Source organism: Schistosoma mansoni, chromosome W, assembly GCF_000237925.1.
Source record: "Schistosoma mansoni strain Puerto Rico chromosome W, complete genome".
NCBI classification, from domain to species: Eukaryota; Metazoa; Platyhelminthes; class Trematoda; order Strigeidida; family Schistosomatidae; genus Schistosoma; species Schistosoma mansoni.
In genome coordinates, this window is record NC_031502.1 from 58,799,802 (window position 1) to 58,814,925 (window position 15,124).

At 38.9% G+C, this 15,124-nt stretch overlaps 1 protein-coding gene across 1 annotated transcript in view; it reads left to right on the top strand.

Moving 5' to 3' along the window:
• Smp_163750 (putative otoferlin) overlaps positions 1-15,124 on the top strand; it is a gene marked incomplete at both ends in the record, with an annotated part of 111,382 nt that overhangs the window by 11,670 nt on the left and 84,588 nt on the right. The window contains 2 exons of the mRNA XM_018790323.1: positions 383-527; positions 3,532-3,642. Coding sequence (XP_018655678.1) covers positions 383-527; positions 3,532-3,642 — 256 coding nt within the window. The remainder of the gene's footprint in view (positions 1-382; positions 528-3,531; positions 3,643-15,124) is intronic.

Below are 15,124 nucleotides of genomic sequence, written 5' to 3' on the forward strand. Positions count from 1 at the left end.
GGAATGAACCAATGCGGTTTACGATAGAGCATCGTATATTTTTGTATTAAGTTAAAAGGACAATGTTGGATAGGATGTATGTTTATGATTAACTACGTAGCACTCCGGTAATGTCTCGCACATAAAATGTCCGCGACCGTCAAGAGAATATATGTTTCACATGAGACCCTAGGTTCAATCGACTCATGATTTCAACTATAAAATTACTAAAATCTCCACAAAACGCCCTTCTGATAATCTTCAAAATATAATAGTTTATCATTTGATTACGTCATAGATATCTCCAATAAGATAATCATAATTTATTCCTTTGATAACTATTCTGTTTTGCCTATTATCATCATCAAATCTATGTTGTTTTGTTTTTTAAAAATTAAAACAGAGGCTAAATTGAATTCAAGAATTGCTACTGGACATGATAGTGTTTATTTTGGACAACGTATTAGTTGGCCAGTTAGTCGTTCATTGGATGATAAAGATGTATTAATTTTAAAAGCTTATCAAATGAGAAAAGGCTTACCAGATAGGTAGATTATATTATAGTCAAATGTAATTATCATTTTTTATTGTTTTTTTGGAAGTTAATAAATAAAATTAACTGCTTCCTATAGTTTACATCTAAGATTGATTCTAGCTTGACAATCACTTTAAACTCAAAACACTAGACTATTGTTCTGTTTTGAGATGGAGCTTCTTAGTAACCCACACACTTGTTAAGGTTCGAACTCAGTACATACAAGCTTGGTGGGATAAAACTTTACATATGGATAGTTGATATATTTTTATGATCAAGTCATCTATGATTTGTCAATCCTTCCTCAAGCTTAATAATCACTTTTTTCTTAAACTGGAACCTGACATCTCACAGCCTCCAAATGCCCTGGTACGGCGGATAGTGAGGAGAGTCCGCTCTCCCTCTCCAAATGCTCTCACATAGCCACACATATATAGCCTCTGCTAGGGAAGTCCTAATCACTGCCTTCTCGCACCACGGGTGCTGTTTACGAAATTGAGAGGACGAAAAGCGAATTTACGGCACTTTAACCGGGTTGGTGGTTATTTAGGATCCGCCTAGGGGAGTCGGAAAACCCTGATTCCAAACCAATGGTGCACATGGGCTCCAGTATCCTGAGGAAACAAATGGTGTATGAATCAATCGTTGGTCACCGACTACCATGGGACTGCATCTCCTTAAGATGCTCCACTGCCTTGTGGATCAGATCTTTAGGTCAAGGGCTCGGGGTGTGACCCACTATTCAAACCACCTACTTCAGTTTGGGCACCTGTGCAGTATCACAACCCTCACACAAATCAAATGAGATTTGTGTGACTCATATGTATCTGGTGCCCCTTTTGTACCAATATTCATGTATTTAAATAATAATAATACCAGTTACACCCACTAGGAGATATGAGTCTCTCTCTCTCAAGTTGATGCATTGATTAATGACCCGATTTAGACTATATGTGGTTAATAAGACTCTATGAAATAAGGTGAGCTCGTATTATTGTAAAAAATGAACTTTAATGTTATGATAAGTCGATATCAATAAGACGAAATGTAAATTATTGAGAGTTTAGCGGCCCTTAATCTGACTCCCATTGGATCGTATGAATGAAAGCTATCGTCAGTTCTCGCATATAATCATCGACTTAAATCACGTTAGTGAATAACGGAATTCAATAAGACAAATATGGGAATGAAGTTTTGAATACGTTTATTTCGTATAATCGTTGATCTGCAGAGAAAATCGGAAAGATGGACAGAAGGAAGCGAATAGGAGAGAGGAGCAAAATGGAATGACACACAGTGGAAAAGGCATGTAAACCCACTCAATTAAGCCAAGAGTGAATCGATATTTATGATCAGACCAAAAATAAGACATGTAATGAGTAAGATAAGAAATGCACATACGCTTAAATAAAAACAATCAAGGTTGATATGAGAATAATTGACAAGGTCAACATGTGACTCTGTTGGGGATGTTAGATCTCCAGAGGAATGAATAAATTTGCGTGTCCGCAAGCCAGAATAAGCTATGCGGGTTTAACATAGCAGCCAACACTATATGAGCACTATCCAGTTGTAGTCCTTCTTCAGAATGGTAAGCTTTATTCATAGGGTTTTGTTGTATAACCATAAATATGTAAATTAACCATTTATTTTTAATTTCTATGACTCTGTTAAAAAGTACATTCTTAGATCTGTGTACGATTCGGCAGTTCTTACTAACCTACTTATGATTAGTAATGCAAATATATATGTCATATTTCTTTGACTCTTAGCATAGATCACATCATATCGGTCAACGTCCAATGTGGTCACTAGTCTAAGTAACTTGAAATTATGTGAAAAACTTATCTCCTGAACAGCTAGGCAGTTACATCTCTGAATGTGATGATGAGTGATTTGGGTTCTAACCACATACAGAGTATCGTTATTTTCAAGCAGGTTTTCCTACAGATTATATTCAACTAACCAACACTGCATATATTTATGTGACAAGGCTAAAGATAAAACTTGATCACCAACTAAATGTTTATTGTTTTTTTTTTACCCTCAGTTATTACGATCCTTGTGTCATCATTTATATCCACTGACTCGAGATGTACATTCATATTTCGTGAAAATCTAGTGGATAGTTCAAATCCCTTACTGGCGTAAGTATTGGTGATATTTACGTTTTTTTAAAAAAAATACTACCATGTTTTATTTGAACAGTCAACTGCTCGTCAGTCTATGTTGTTTAGACTCACTCGATTGATTACGGTTTCTTGAAAGAATGTCAAGAATTCTTCTTAAACTTAGTTACTAGTGAGTATTTGGTTCAGAAGTATGTCAATATTATTTAGTTTATATTTTCCGTCACAGGATGACTTCAGAAAGAAGAGAAATTCGAAATGGGAACCACTAGATGTCCAACTTTGTGACCTAGATGTAACATTCTCTTCATCGTGCATGAATGTCTTATGTCTTCAATAGTTGTCTTGCTAAATTTAACCAGCGATATGAACTACAACTATAACTGGTTACACATCTCTTAAGCTAACAGTAATCACATGCTCATTTGTGACGTTAATTAAAAAGTCCAAAAGTTCTGAATCGAAGTTCTAACAAGTGAATTTTAATCACTATGTCATGAGACTGATATCGCCCATTTCACTAGGAACTATTTATCCTTTAAATATAAACTTTAATGATAATTAGAAATAAAAGGGAATTACTAAAAGGTCCGAAACATTCATGCAACTTAGGTTACTCTCCTTATGGATTGATTTTGCCCCTGTCATATAAAAAGACGAACATATCTCTATGTTAACTTTTATTCGGCTAGTGTCTCCATTGCACTAAAGCATTACAAATCACTACATTTGTCACTACTAATTAATTAATTAGTATCATCTTAACTCACTTATTCAGCACAATCTATCTCCTCCAAGTACTTAACTTATAATCATGATTTCTTATCTTTTCGCACTATTACATTAGATATTATTGTTATTTGAGTTACGTTATCAATCACCCGATAGTACACATGGTGATCTAGATGATGATCTTGTTAATTATCCTCTGGCAGATACAGATTATAGACTTGAAGATGCAGAAAATGTAATTCAACAAGATCAACCTCCACCTTTTAGGTAGGTCGTTTTATTTACTTTGTAAACGGCTAACTTTTTCCATCATCACTTAACTCATTACTATGTAGTTGAGAATCTGCATTATAGCGGAAAAAAACGCTGAAAATCCCTCCACAACATTTCGTTGGATAGTACTGCCATTTATTTGTTCCTTCTACCTGTCGTGTGTCTTAACCTTTATTCAGACCTCTTTTACCCACATTTTGTGTTCTTCAGTCTTCCTCGTCTGAGCTTTTATTATGTGACTTTGATTAAAGACTTACCTTTTGTTGCCTAATTTTTCTGTTGCATGTTGCCGGACTATTGACAATAAGGTTGTGTTTGACTAAGCCCAAGGTCACGGCGTGGTTCAGTGTGTGACTGTTAACCTTTGATTGTCTTCTTGGAAAGATTGCTAGAATCCCTTCAGATAGATATCTGATCCCATCCTATTGGGAATATTTTTATTGATTCTCAATACGCTAATTTGTGTTAGAGAAACCTTTAGCTGTATAGCACAGGCATACCATATGAGGTATTTTGTAACTCAAAAACGCAAATTGTACGCTATACAGAAGAACGTAGTCTGGTTTAATCGAATAAATTTTGGTTCGTTAGTTTTGAGTTCGAACCGAATATTGACTAGCATCAGTTTGTCTTAAGCTAATCGTGAAAACTCAAACTGATAACATGTTTATTAGCTGTTTAAAAATCCACATCATATTACAACAAAGAACGGTCTATTGTCGCTACATTCACTTCCAACTAATTTCTCAGCCATTTTATACCTGGGCTACAACCCTGTTTCTTAGACCATTAAACATAGCTTTTCACTGTTTTTCGAAAGTCATGGAGAGGGCTTATAAATGGTCCATGACACTAAATTCACTACGAATTTCGTCCTCTTGTGCTAGTTTTTCCCGAATTACGGGTCCTAGTAATCTAGTGGTTAGGCGCTCACTCACGAGACTAATAGGTCCATGGGTTAGAATCTCGCGAGGTGGGATCGTGGATGTGCACTGCTGAGGAGTCCCACAATAGGACGAAACGGCCATCCAGTGCTTACAGGCTTTCCATGGTGGTCTATCTTCAATTGACTCATGATTTCAATTATAAAATAGTCTATTCAATAAATTCTCTCCTGGTCCTACAACTATATATCTAAATTAATAACTCAAAAATGACAAAATTTAAAGCCAATACCTTACTTACTTACTTACGCCTGTTACTCCCAATGGAGCATAGGCCGCCGACCAGCTTTCTCCAACTCACTCTGCCCTACCCCTCCCTTTCTAGTTCTATCCAACTTTTGTTCATTCTTCTCATGTCTGTCTCAATTTCTCGGCGTAGTGTGTTCTTTGGTGTTCCTCTTCTCCTTTGACCTTCAGGATTCCATGTGAGGGCTTGTCTTGTGGCGCAATTAGGTGATTTCCTCAAGGTGTGCCCAATCCACTTCCAGTGCTTCTTCCTGATTTCGTCCTCCACTGGAATCTGGTTTGTTGTCTCTCACAGTAACTTGTTGCTGATATTGTCTGGCCATCGGATCCGAAGTATCTTGCGTAGACAGCTGTTGATAAACACTTGTATCTTCTGGATAATGGCTTTCATAGTTCTCCACGTCTCCGCCCCATACAGTAGAACTGTCTTGACATTTGTATTGAAAACTCTAACCTTGGTGTTGGTTGACAATTGTTTTGAGTCCCAGGTGTTCTTCAGTTGCAGATATACTACTCTTGCTTTGCCGATCCTCGCCCTCACATTTGCATCTGATCCACCGTGTTCATCGATGATGCTGCGCAGATATGTAAAGGTTTCCACATCCTCCAAAGCTTCTCCGTCAAGTGTAATTCGATTGGTGCATATTGTATTGTATCGGAGAGTCTTGCTTTTCCCTTTGTTTATATTGAGACCTACTGCTACTGAGGCTGCTGCTACACTGGTCGTTTTCTCCTGCATCTGTTGTTGCGTTTGTGATAGAAGAGTCAGATCATCCGCGAAGTCTAAATCGTCAAGCTGCATCCTGCCTGTCCACTGTATCCCGTGTTTTCTTCCAGTTGTTGACGTCTTCATGATCCAGTCGATCACCAGGAGAAAGGGAAAGGGTGAGAGTAAGCAACCTTGTCTAACACCGGTCTTTACTTCAAACGAGTCCGTGAGTTGTCCTCCATGGACGATTTGGCAGTTTAGTCCATCATAGGAGTTCTGTATGATATTGACTATCTTCTCAGGCACGCCGTAGTGTCGAAGGAGCCTCCATAGTGTTGTCCTGTTCACGCTATCAAATGCCTTCTCATAGTCGATGAAGTTGATGTAGAGTGATGAATTCCATTCGATTGATTGTTCCACAATGATACGTAGAGTTGCGATTTGATCTGTGCACGATCTATCCTTACGAAATCCAGCTTGTTGATCTCGAAGTTGGACGTCCACGGAATCCTTCATCCTGTTTAACAATACTCTGTTGAAGACTTCTCCTGGTATTGAGAGAAGAGTGATGCCCCTGTAGTTGTCGCACTTGCTGAGATCGCCTTTCTTTGATATCTTGATCAGAAGTCCTTTTTTCCAGTCTATTGGTACTTGTTCTTCGTCCCAAATCTTACTGAAGAGGATGTGGAGTATCTTGGCAGTTGCTGTTACATTTGCTTTCAGTGCCTCTGCCGGGATGTTGTCTGGTCCCGCTGCTTTGCCGCTCTTGACTTGTCTAATGGCCATGCTGATCTCCTCAATTGTTGGTGGGCCAACATCGATTGGGAGGTCTGTGGGTGCTGCTTCGATGTTGGGTGGGTTCAGTGGAGCTGGTCGATTCAAGAGTTCTTTGAAGTGTTCTACCCACCTGTTTCGTTGTTCTTCAATGTCGGTGATTACTTTGCCTTCCTTGCTTTTCACTGGTCTTTCTGGCTTACGGTAATTTCCAGCAAGTTTCTTTGTTGTATCATACAGTTGTCTCATGTTTCCTTCTCTTGCAGCCTTTTCTGACGTCATTGCCAAACCTTCCACATATTTAAGTTTGTCGGTTCTGATGCTTCTCTTCACTTGCTTGTTTGCCTCTGTGTATTCGGCTTGTGCCTTGGCTTTTTCTGCTCTTGTTCGGCTGATATTGATTGCTGTCTTCTTGTTCCTCCTTTCTTCAATTTTATCCAGTGTACCAACAGTGATCCATTCCTTGTGATGGTGCTTCTTTTGGCCCAGAACCTCCTGACATGTTGAAACGATTGCCTCTTTGATAACTTTCCAGTTGCTCTCCATGGTAGTCCCCTCTCCATTGAGTAGATCATGAAAGGCCTGGAACCTGTTGCTGAGGGCTATGTTGAATTGGTTGAGTTTGTCAGCATCTCGAAGAAAGGCCGTATTAAACTTTTGTGATGTTGTCCGCGCCGTTGTCCATTGCTTCTTAAGTTTTAGTTTCATCTTGGCGACCAGCAAATGATGATCGGATGCTATATCAGCTCCTCTCCTGGTTCTCACATCCTCCATCGTCCTCATGAACTTTTTGTTAATGCAGATATGGTCGATTTGATTCTGTGTAGTGTGATCCGGTGAAATCCAAGTGGCTTTGTGTATGTTTTTGTGTGGGAATATGGTGCCACCTATGACCAGTTTATTGAAGGCACATAGGTTTGCAAATCTCTCACCATTTTCGTTCCTTTCTCCCAGTCCATGTTGTCCCATGACGTCTTCGTATCCAGTGTTGTCCACTCCAACCTTGGCATTGAAATCTCCCATCAGAATTGTCAGGTCCTTGGTTGGGCACTTCAAACTCAGCCTGTAGCTCCTCTGGGGGTTACTGCCTGTCCCAAGCGCGGGTAAAGGGGGGGTTGGGCATTGGGTTAGCGACCCCATCCCGTAGAAAAACCAACTCGCTAAAAAAACGCTTACCAGAAAAAATTATTCAAGGCCAATACACCATATGAAATTATGTTAATTAGTTTGAAAGTCTATATTGAATAATATAAATATTTAGAACGATAATAGTTGAATCCAAGACATTTAATTTAGTAAAAGTTTAACTCAATAAACTTGTAACTACACACGTAATCATTTTGATCCTAAGAGAAAAAGAATGGATATTATATAAACAAGAGACTAATAATGGGGAGATATAAGCAAACAATACCAAGTGAATTTAAACTTCACCTCATTGCACAAGCAAGTGGCTATCAGGACTCAGTAGCTAAGTGGTTAACGCCATTGTGTTTGAAGCAACCGGTACTGGATTCCAGTTATGGAGTGAACATCAACTCTGAGATGCAGATATATCGAACTGACGAGTTCCAAATAGAATGAAGTCCGTGTGCTGGATTCCACTGCTAGCCAGATGGTAATTAAGAAATTCCTGTTCATGCGTCCACAATTCAGAGGGGATGCGGTTTGCGAAATATTAACTCAGAGATTACGCAAAACAATCCAAAAGTCATTCAACGCCGAAGAACTACGTTCAGTGTTTTCTATCTGCCTAATGGTGACACCGAGGTTGAAAGATGAATTACCTAGAACGACCACTTCATTTTGTATTTATCAGTTCAACTGCGCCTGAAGTGCAATTTATAGTAGTCGAAATTTTAGAAATTTACATTTTTGTGCTTGCGAACACCACCCAGCGTGGGTAAGCCAAAGGTTTGTTGAAGAAAGTGAACAGCTTAATATTGGCCCATTTAGTATAAACTGGTCATAGTGCCAGTATAAACCATTCATTTTCAATTATTTATCGGGTCAGTAATATTTTGCTAAAGTTTGTCAGACTTAAAGTCCTTCAAACGGCTGAAGTAATAAACATCCAGATTGAGAAACCGGAGCTATCCATACAAAAGAAATATCTTGAACCGATTCTCCTCTCCTGACCTATCCCAAGACAAATTAATCAACAGTAATCTTAGTCATTGAATGACCCGATTTGACTTTTGTACTTACGACCTTTCGTAGTCGAATGTATTTGTCTCTCTCATCTTTATTGACAAACCTTTGTATTATTATTATTGTTATTATTATTGGTTAAACATCATTATTAATCTCATGCAGTTAGTTCCCTTTATGAGTTTAAATAAAGACAGAACAAATATTGATGCAGAATAATATGAATTCATTATATTTCGTGGTTTCTCATCAGCTGCTTACAACCAAATATGCATTAGAGTTTTAGCATTGGGGTAATAAATAGGATGGAAACAATTGACATGAATGAATGTAAAGGATTGGAATAACAAAAGTCATCAATGATAACTATATATATATATATATATATATATATATATATGGGCAAGGAAAGGTCAGAGGTTATTAGGTATTAGAATGAAGGGTGGCGTAATAGTGGAGTTTAAAGACAGATAAAATCAAAAATGTGATTATTTTAGAGGTAATTAAAACAATTAGGGTGGGTTACGTAATAATTGAATAAAATTTGGATAGTTCATATAATTAGGAGAGACAAATGAGCGGAAATGTGTGAGAGAAAGGGTGGTTTAAGAATTGGGTAAGGGGAGGGGAATATAATAAAAACTGAATATTAACCAAAATTAAACTAATAACAACAAAACTGAAACAAACAAAAAAAACAAAAACAAAAAACGGATTACCAGGGTAGTAATAAGTTTATCACTGTCTCTTTTTGAGTACACAGATCCGGTTTGAGTTTTTTTATCGCGATCGCTTCAGCAAACCGGAGAGCAGTTGTACTTCTTTGTTTACTAATGATTTTAAAGGCATGAGAAATGTCAATGCTGTGTCCGGTGTCGAGTAAATGCCGAGCTATCGCACTGTTGAGAGCCCTGGAACCTTGCAGCCTCAGTTTCTTAGGAACATGCTCAGAAATGCGGACATGCACTCTTCTCTCTGTTCTTCCAATGTATGTGCTTTGGCACGTACATGTAAATTGGTAAATGCAGTTGGAGCTACTGAGAAAAGAGGACTTGTCGATTTTAGTTTGTTTGAGTGAGCAGTTTGTTTCCCACACCGTTGTCAGTTTAGCTGCTGGGTAGGTCGCTTTCAACGCGGAATTAAGTCGGTGGTTAATTATTCCAGCGATTTCGTCTCCTTTGAAACGTAGGTATAGGAAGCATGTTTTCTTTTCAACTCGATCATACTTTATTCGACGGTTGGTGTTTGCATATTTGTGGATGAATTTCTCTGGATATGCATTTTCACGTAGGTATTTGGTGATTAAAGCCATTTCTTCCTCGAGACACTCATTGGAGCAGATTTTGCGTGCGCGGTCGAAAAGGGTTTGTACAATACCCTTTTTGTAACTCATCGGACAGAAACTGTAGTAATTGAGATACAGTCCACTCCAAGTGTTTTTGTGATGAACATATCTTTGTAATGTACCCGCTGGTGTTCGTCTAATTCCAATATCTAGGAAATGGAATTTATCTTCGTCTTCATGTTCCATCGTAAATTCTATATCCTTGTGTGCTTTATTAAACAAACTGAGCAGATTGATGGAGTGTTTGTGATTGTCGCAAACAATAAAGGTATCATCCATGTATCTGCAGTATAGCGTGGTACTATCGATAGCATGCTTAAGCTTCTTCTGTTCGAGGTTCCCCATAAATATGTCGGCCAGAATTGGACCCAAAGGGCTACCCATGGCTACTCCGTCAATTTGACGGTAGAACACATTGTTGAATTTGAATTGTATGTTTTTTGTACACAGAAACAGAAGCTGTGACCCACCCTAATTGTTTTAATTACCTCTAAAATAATCACATTTTTGATTTTATCTGTCTTTGAACTCCACTATTACGCCACCCTTCATTCTAATACCTAATAACCTCTGACCTTTCCTTGCCCATATATATATATATATATAGTTATCATTGATGACTTTTGTTATTCCAATCCTTTACATTCATTCATGTCAATTGTTTCCACACTATTTATTACCCCAATGCAACTGATGAGAAACCGCGAAATATAATGAATTCATATTATTCTGCATCAATATTTGTTCTGTCTTTATTATTAATCTCCCCTATACATGATTTATTCATCTCCCCTTATTACGTCTTACTAATTTTTCACACAATTTAGTCTTCTACTCGATCGAATTGTAATTGCACTATCATACCTCTCTCACCCCATGTGACCCATATTTATTCTGATCATGGATCTTAAATTTGCCTTTAACCTGGTTATTTTTTCGGATTATTCATTTGGATATGTAATTGTAGAACCTGGAGAGAATTTATCGAAAAGAATTTTCTTCGCTCAAATATTAGTCTTTGAATATGATGGAAGATCTTTAAACAATCATTAAAATCTTAAATTCACTTGGTGTTGTTTACTTGTATCTTCCCATTGTTATTTACGACTGAAATTGATCAGTCTCTTGTTAGGATATGTGCATCCTATGTGAATTGCCTCAACAAGCTTTATAAGCAAAGATGGATAGTGCCTAGTAGTGGAATCCAGGATGCCCGTTTCGTCCTATTTAGAATTCATAAGCTCTATGTACCTGCAACTCAGAGTTGATGTTCACTCTGGGATCCGAACCCAGTACCGTTCGCTTCAAACGCCATCGCATCATTCACTTAGCGTGATTCACATAAAATCTTGAATTAGTTATTTTCCAAATAAACACAGAGTACATAAGCAAAAATGGATAGTTGCTAGTAGTGGAATCTAGTTAGACGCGCGTTTCATCCTATTTGGGACTCGTCAGCTGATTGTACCTGCATCTCAGAGTGGATGTTCACTCTGGAACTCAAACCCAGTATCTTTCGCTTTAAACGCCATCGCGTTATTCACTCAGCTACTGAGTCCTGATAGAGTACATAAATTACACTTTTGATATCAAAACAATATTCTATCGATTAATCAATTCATATTAAATACTGTTTTATGTTGAATACTTTCGAAATGTATCAGACAGGGTACATTGCCTTGACCTTGACAGAAAAGATTGGTTAGGGTTTCAGAATTCAAGTTGATTTCATTATAACTTAAGAAAATGACTTTGATATAATCTTTTGTACTTAAATTGTTACTACATTAAATGATAATGGTTACTATGTCAGGTTATTATTAAATGACCTGAGATTTTATTGTTGTTGTTGTCACTTGATTTCACTTAGAATTTTCATTATTATTACCATTAATAGACAATTGTGCTACTTAATCGATAAATTTTTAATATTTGATAAACCTTGAAAGTGTATCCCAATTTATCATTAATATTATTACCAAACAGTAGTGTTTGTGTGTGTGTGTTTACATTGATATTCTGTTCATTTATGCATAATACATGGAACGATCAATATAGTCTAAGTACTTATCTGAAAACCATCATTTGAGACCGTCACTAAACACAAACTAATTATTGATTTTGATGGAGTTTTGTTCTTTGATCTGGATAGTTTGGTCGTGGAGCTTTCATCGTTCTTCTGAACGACATCATCAATATAAACTTCAGGTAGAAGTGAAGTGTTCGAATTTCTCCACATGAAGTTCACAGCTTGTTCTGTACACCTCGATGTTGATTGGTTCTTGTTGACCTCCACGACCAAACCATCCAGCTCAGAGAACAAATCTCCATCAAAATGATCCATCTGAGCTAAAAATCTTTACCATTTCACTAATCACTGAATAGTTACTGGTACCTCTCCACTGGTTAGGGAATCTGATCCATAATTTGTAAATTAATTTATAAGTTACATGACTTGCTGTTATGATCCATATCAATTTACGTTGGATGATTTAAAACACACATTTTAGTAGCGATAACTCCGCCTGTAGCTCCTCTGGGGGTTACTGCCGGTCCCAAGCCCGGGTAAAGGAGGAGGGTTGGGCATGGGGTTAGCGACCCCATCCCGTAGAAAATCAACTCGCTAAAAAAACGCTAACCAGAAAAAATTATTCAAACCATTTAAACTCTGCCCTGAGAGTAGAAGGAATAATTATGACGTCTCGTGATGAAAGCCGAGTTCCTTCGGAAGTCATGAGGCCGATGCACCTTCTTACAACCAGAGCGACAATTTTTATAGGTACATGAAATATCCGGACAATGTGGGAGACCGGAAGAGTCTTCCAAATCGCTGCAGAAATGAGAAAATACAACCTGGAGGTGCTTGGAATCAGCGAAACACATTGGACACAGGTTGGACAACAACGACTATCTTCAGGAGAACTTCTGTTATGCTCCGGTCATGAAGAAGAAAATGCCCCACATACACAAAGAGTTGCATTGATGCTGTCCAGAAAAGCACAAAATGCACTTATTGGATGGGAATCTCATGGACCAAGGATCATCAAAGCCTCCTTCAAAACAAAGAGAGAGGGCATTACAATGAACGTCATCCAATGTTATGCGCCGACCAACGACTACGATGAAGAAACTAAAGACCAATTCTACGATAGGCTGCAATCGATCTTCGAGAAGTGCCCAACCAAGGACCTGACAATTCTGATGGGAGATTTCAATGCCAAGGTTGGAGTGGACAACACTGGATACGAAGACGTCATGGGACAACATGGACTGGGAGAAAGGAACGAAAATGGTGAGAGATTTGCAAACCTATGTGCCTTCAATAAACTGGTCATAGGTGGCACCATATTCCCACACAAAAACATACACAAAGCCACTTGGATTTCACCGGATCACACTACACAGAATCAAATCGACCATATCTGCATTAACAAAAAGTTCATGAGGACGATGGAGGATGTGAGAACCAGGAGAGGAGCTGATATAGCATCCGATCATCATTTGCTGGTCGCCAAGATGAAACTAAAACTTAAGAAGCAATGGACAACGGCGCGGACAACATCACAAAAGTTTAATACGGCCTTTCTTCGAGATGCTGACAAACTCAACCAATTCAACATAGCCCTCAGCAACAGGTTCCAGGCCTTTCATGATCTACTCAATGGAGAGGGGACTACCATGGAGAGCAACTGGAAAGTTATCAAAGAGGCAATCGTTTCAACATGTCAGGGGGTTCTGGGCCAAAAGAAGCACCATCACAAGGAATGGATCACTGTTGGTACACTGGATAAAATTGAAGAAAGGAGGAACAAGAAGACAGCAATCAATATCAGCCGAACAAGAGCAGAAAAAGCCAAGGCACAAGCCGAATACACAGAGGCAAACAAGCAAGTGAAGAGAAGCATCAGAACCGACAAACTTAAATATGTGGAAGGTTTGGCAATGACGTCAGAAAAGGCTGCAAGAGAAGGAAACATGAGACAACTGTATGATACAACAAAGAAACTTGCTGGAAATTACCGTAAGCCAGAAAGACCAGTGAAAAGCAAGGAAGGCAAAGTAATCACCGACATTGAAGAGCAACGAAACAGGTGGGTAGAACACTTCAAAGAACTCTTGAATCGACCAGCTCCACTGAACCCACCCAACATCGAAGCAGCACCCACAGACCTCCCAATCGATGTTGGCCCACCAACAATTGAGGAGATCAGCATGGCCATTAGACAAGTCAAGAGCGGCAAAGCAGCGGGACCAGACAACATCCCGGCAGAGGCACTGAAAGCAAATGTAACAGCAACTGCCAAGATACTCCACATCCTCTTCAGTAAGATTTGGGACGAAGAACAAGTACCAATAGACTGGAAAAAAGGACTTCTGATCAAGATATCAAAGAAAGGCGATCTCAGCAAGTGCGACAACTACAGGGGCATCACCCTTCTCTCAATACCAGGAGAAGTCTTCAACAGAGTATTGTTAAACAGGATGAAGGATTCCGTGGACGTCCAACTTCGAGATCAACAAGCTGGATTTCGTAAGGATAGATCGTGCACAGATCAAATCTCAACTCTACGTATCATTGTGGAACAATCAATCGAATGGAATTCATCACTCTACATCAACTTCATCGACTATGAGAAGGCATTTGATAGCGTGAACAGGACAACACTATGGAGGCTCCTTCGACACTACGGCGTGCCTGAGAAGATAGTCAATATCATACAGAACTCCTATGATGAACTAAACTGCCAAATCGTCCATGGAGGACAACTCACGGACTCGTTTGAAGTAAAGACCGGTGTTAGACAAGGTTGCTTACTCTCACCCTTTCCCTTTCTCCTGGTGATCGACTGGATCATGAAGACGTCAACAACTGGAAGAAAACACGGGATACAGTGGACAGGCAGGATGCAGCTTGACGATTTAGACTTCGCGGATGATCTGACTCTTCTATCACAAACGCAACAACAGATGCAGGAGAAAACGACCAGTGTAGCAGCAGCCTCAGTAGCAGTAGGTCTCAATATAAACAAAGGGAAAAGCAAGACTCTCCGATACAATACAATATGCACCAATCGAATTACACTTGACGGAGAAGCTTTGGAGGATGTGGAAACCTTTACATATCTGCGCAGCATCATCGATGAACACGGTGGATCAGATGCAAATGTGAGGGCGAGGATCGGCAAAGCAAGAGTAGTATATCTGCAACTGAAGAACACCTGGGACTCAAAACAATTGTCAACCAACACCAAGGTTAGAGTTTTCAATACAAATGTCAAGACAGTTCTACTGTATGGGGCGGAGACG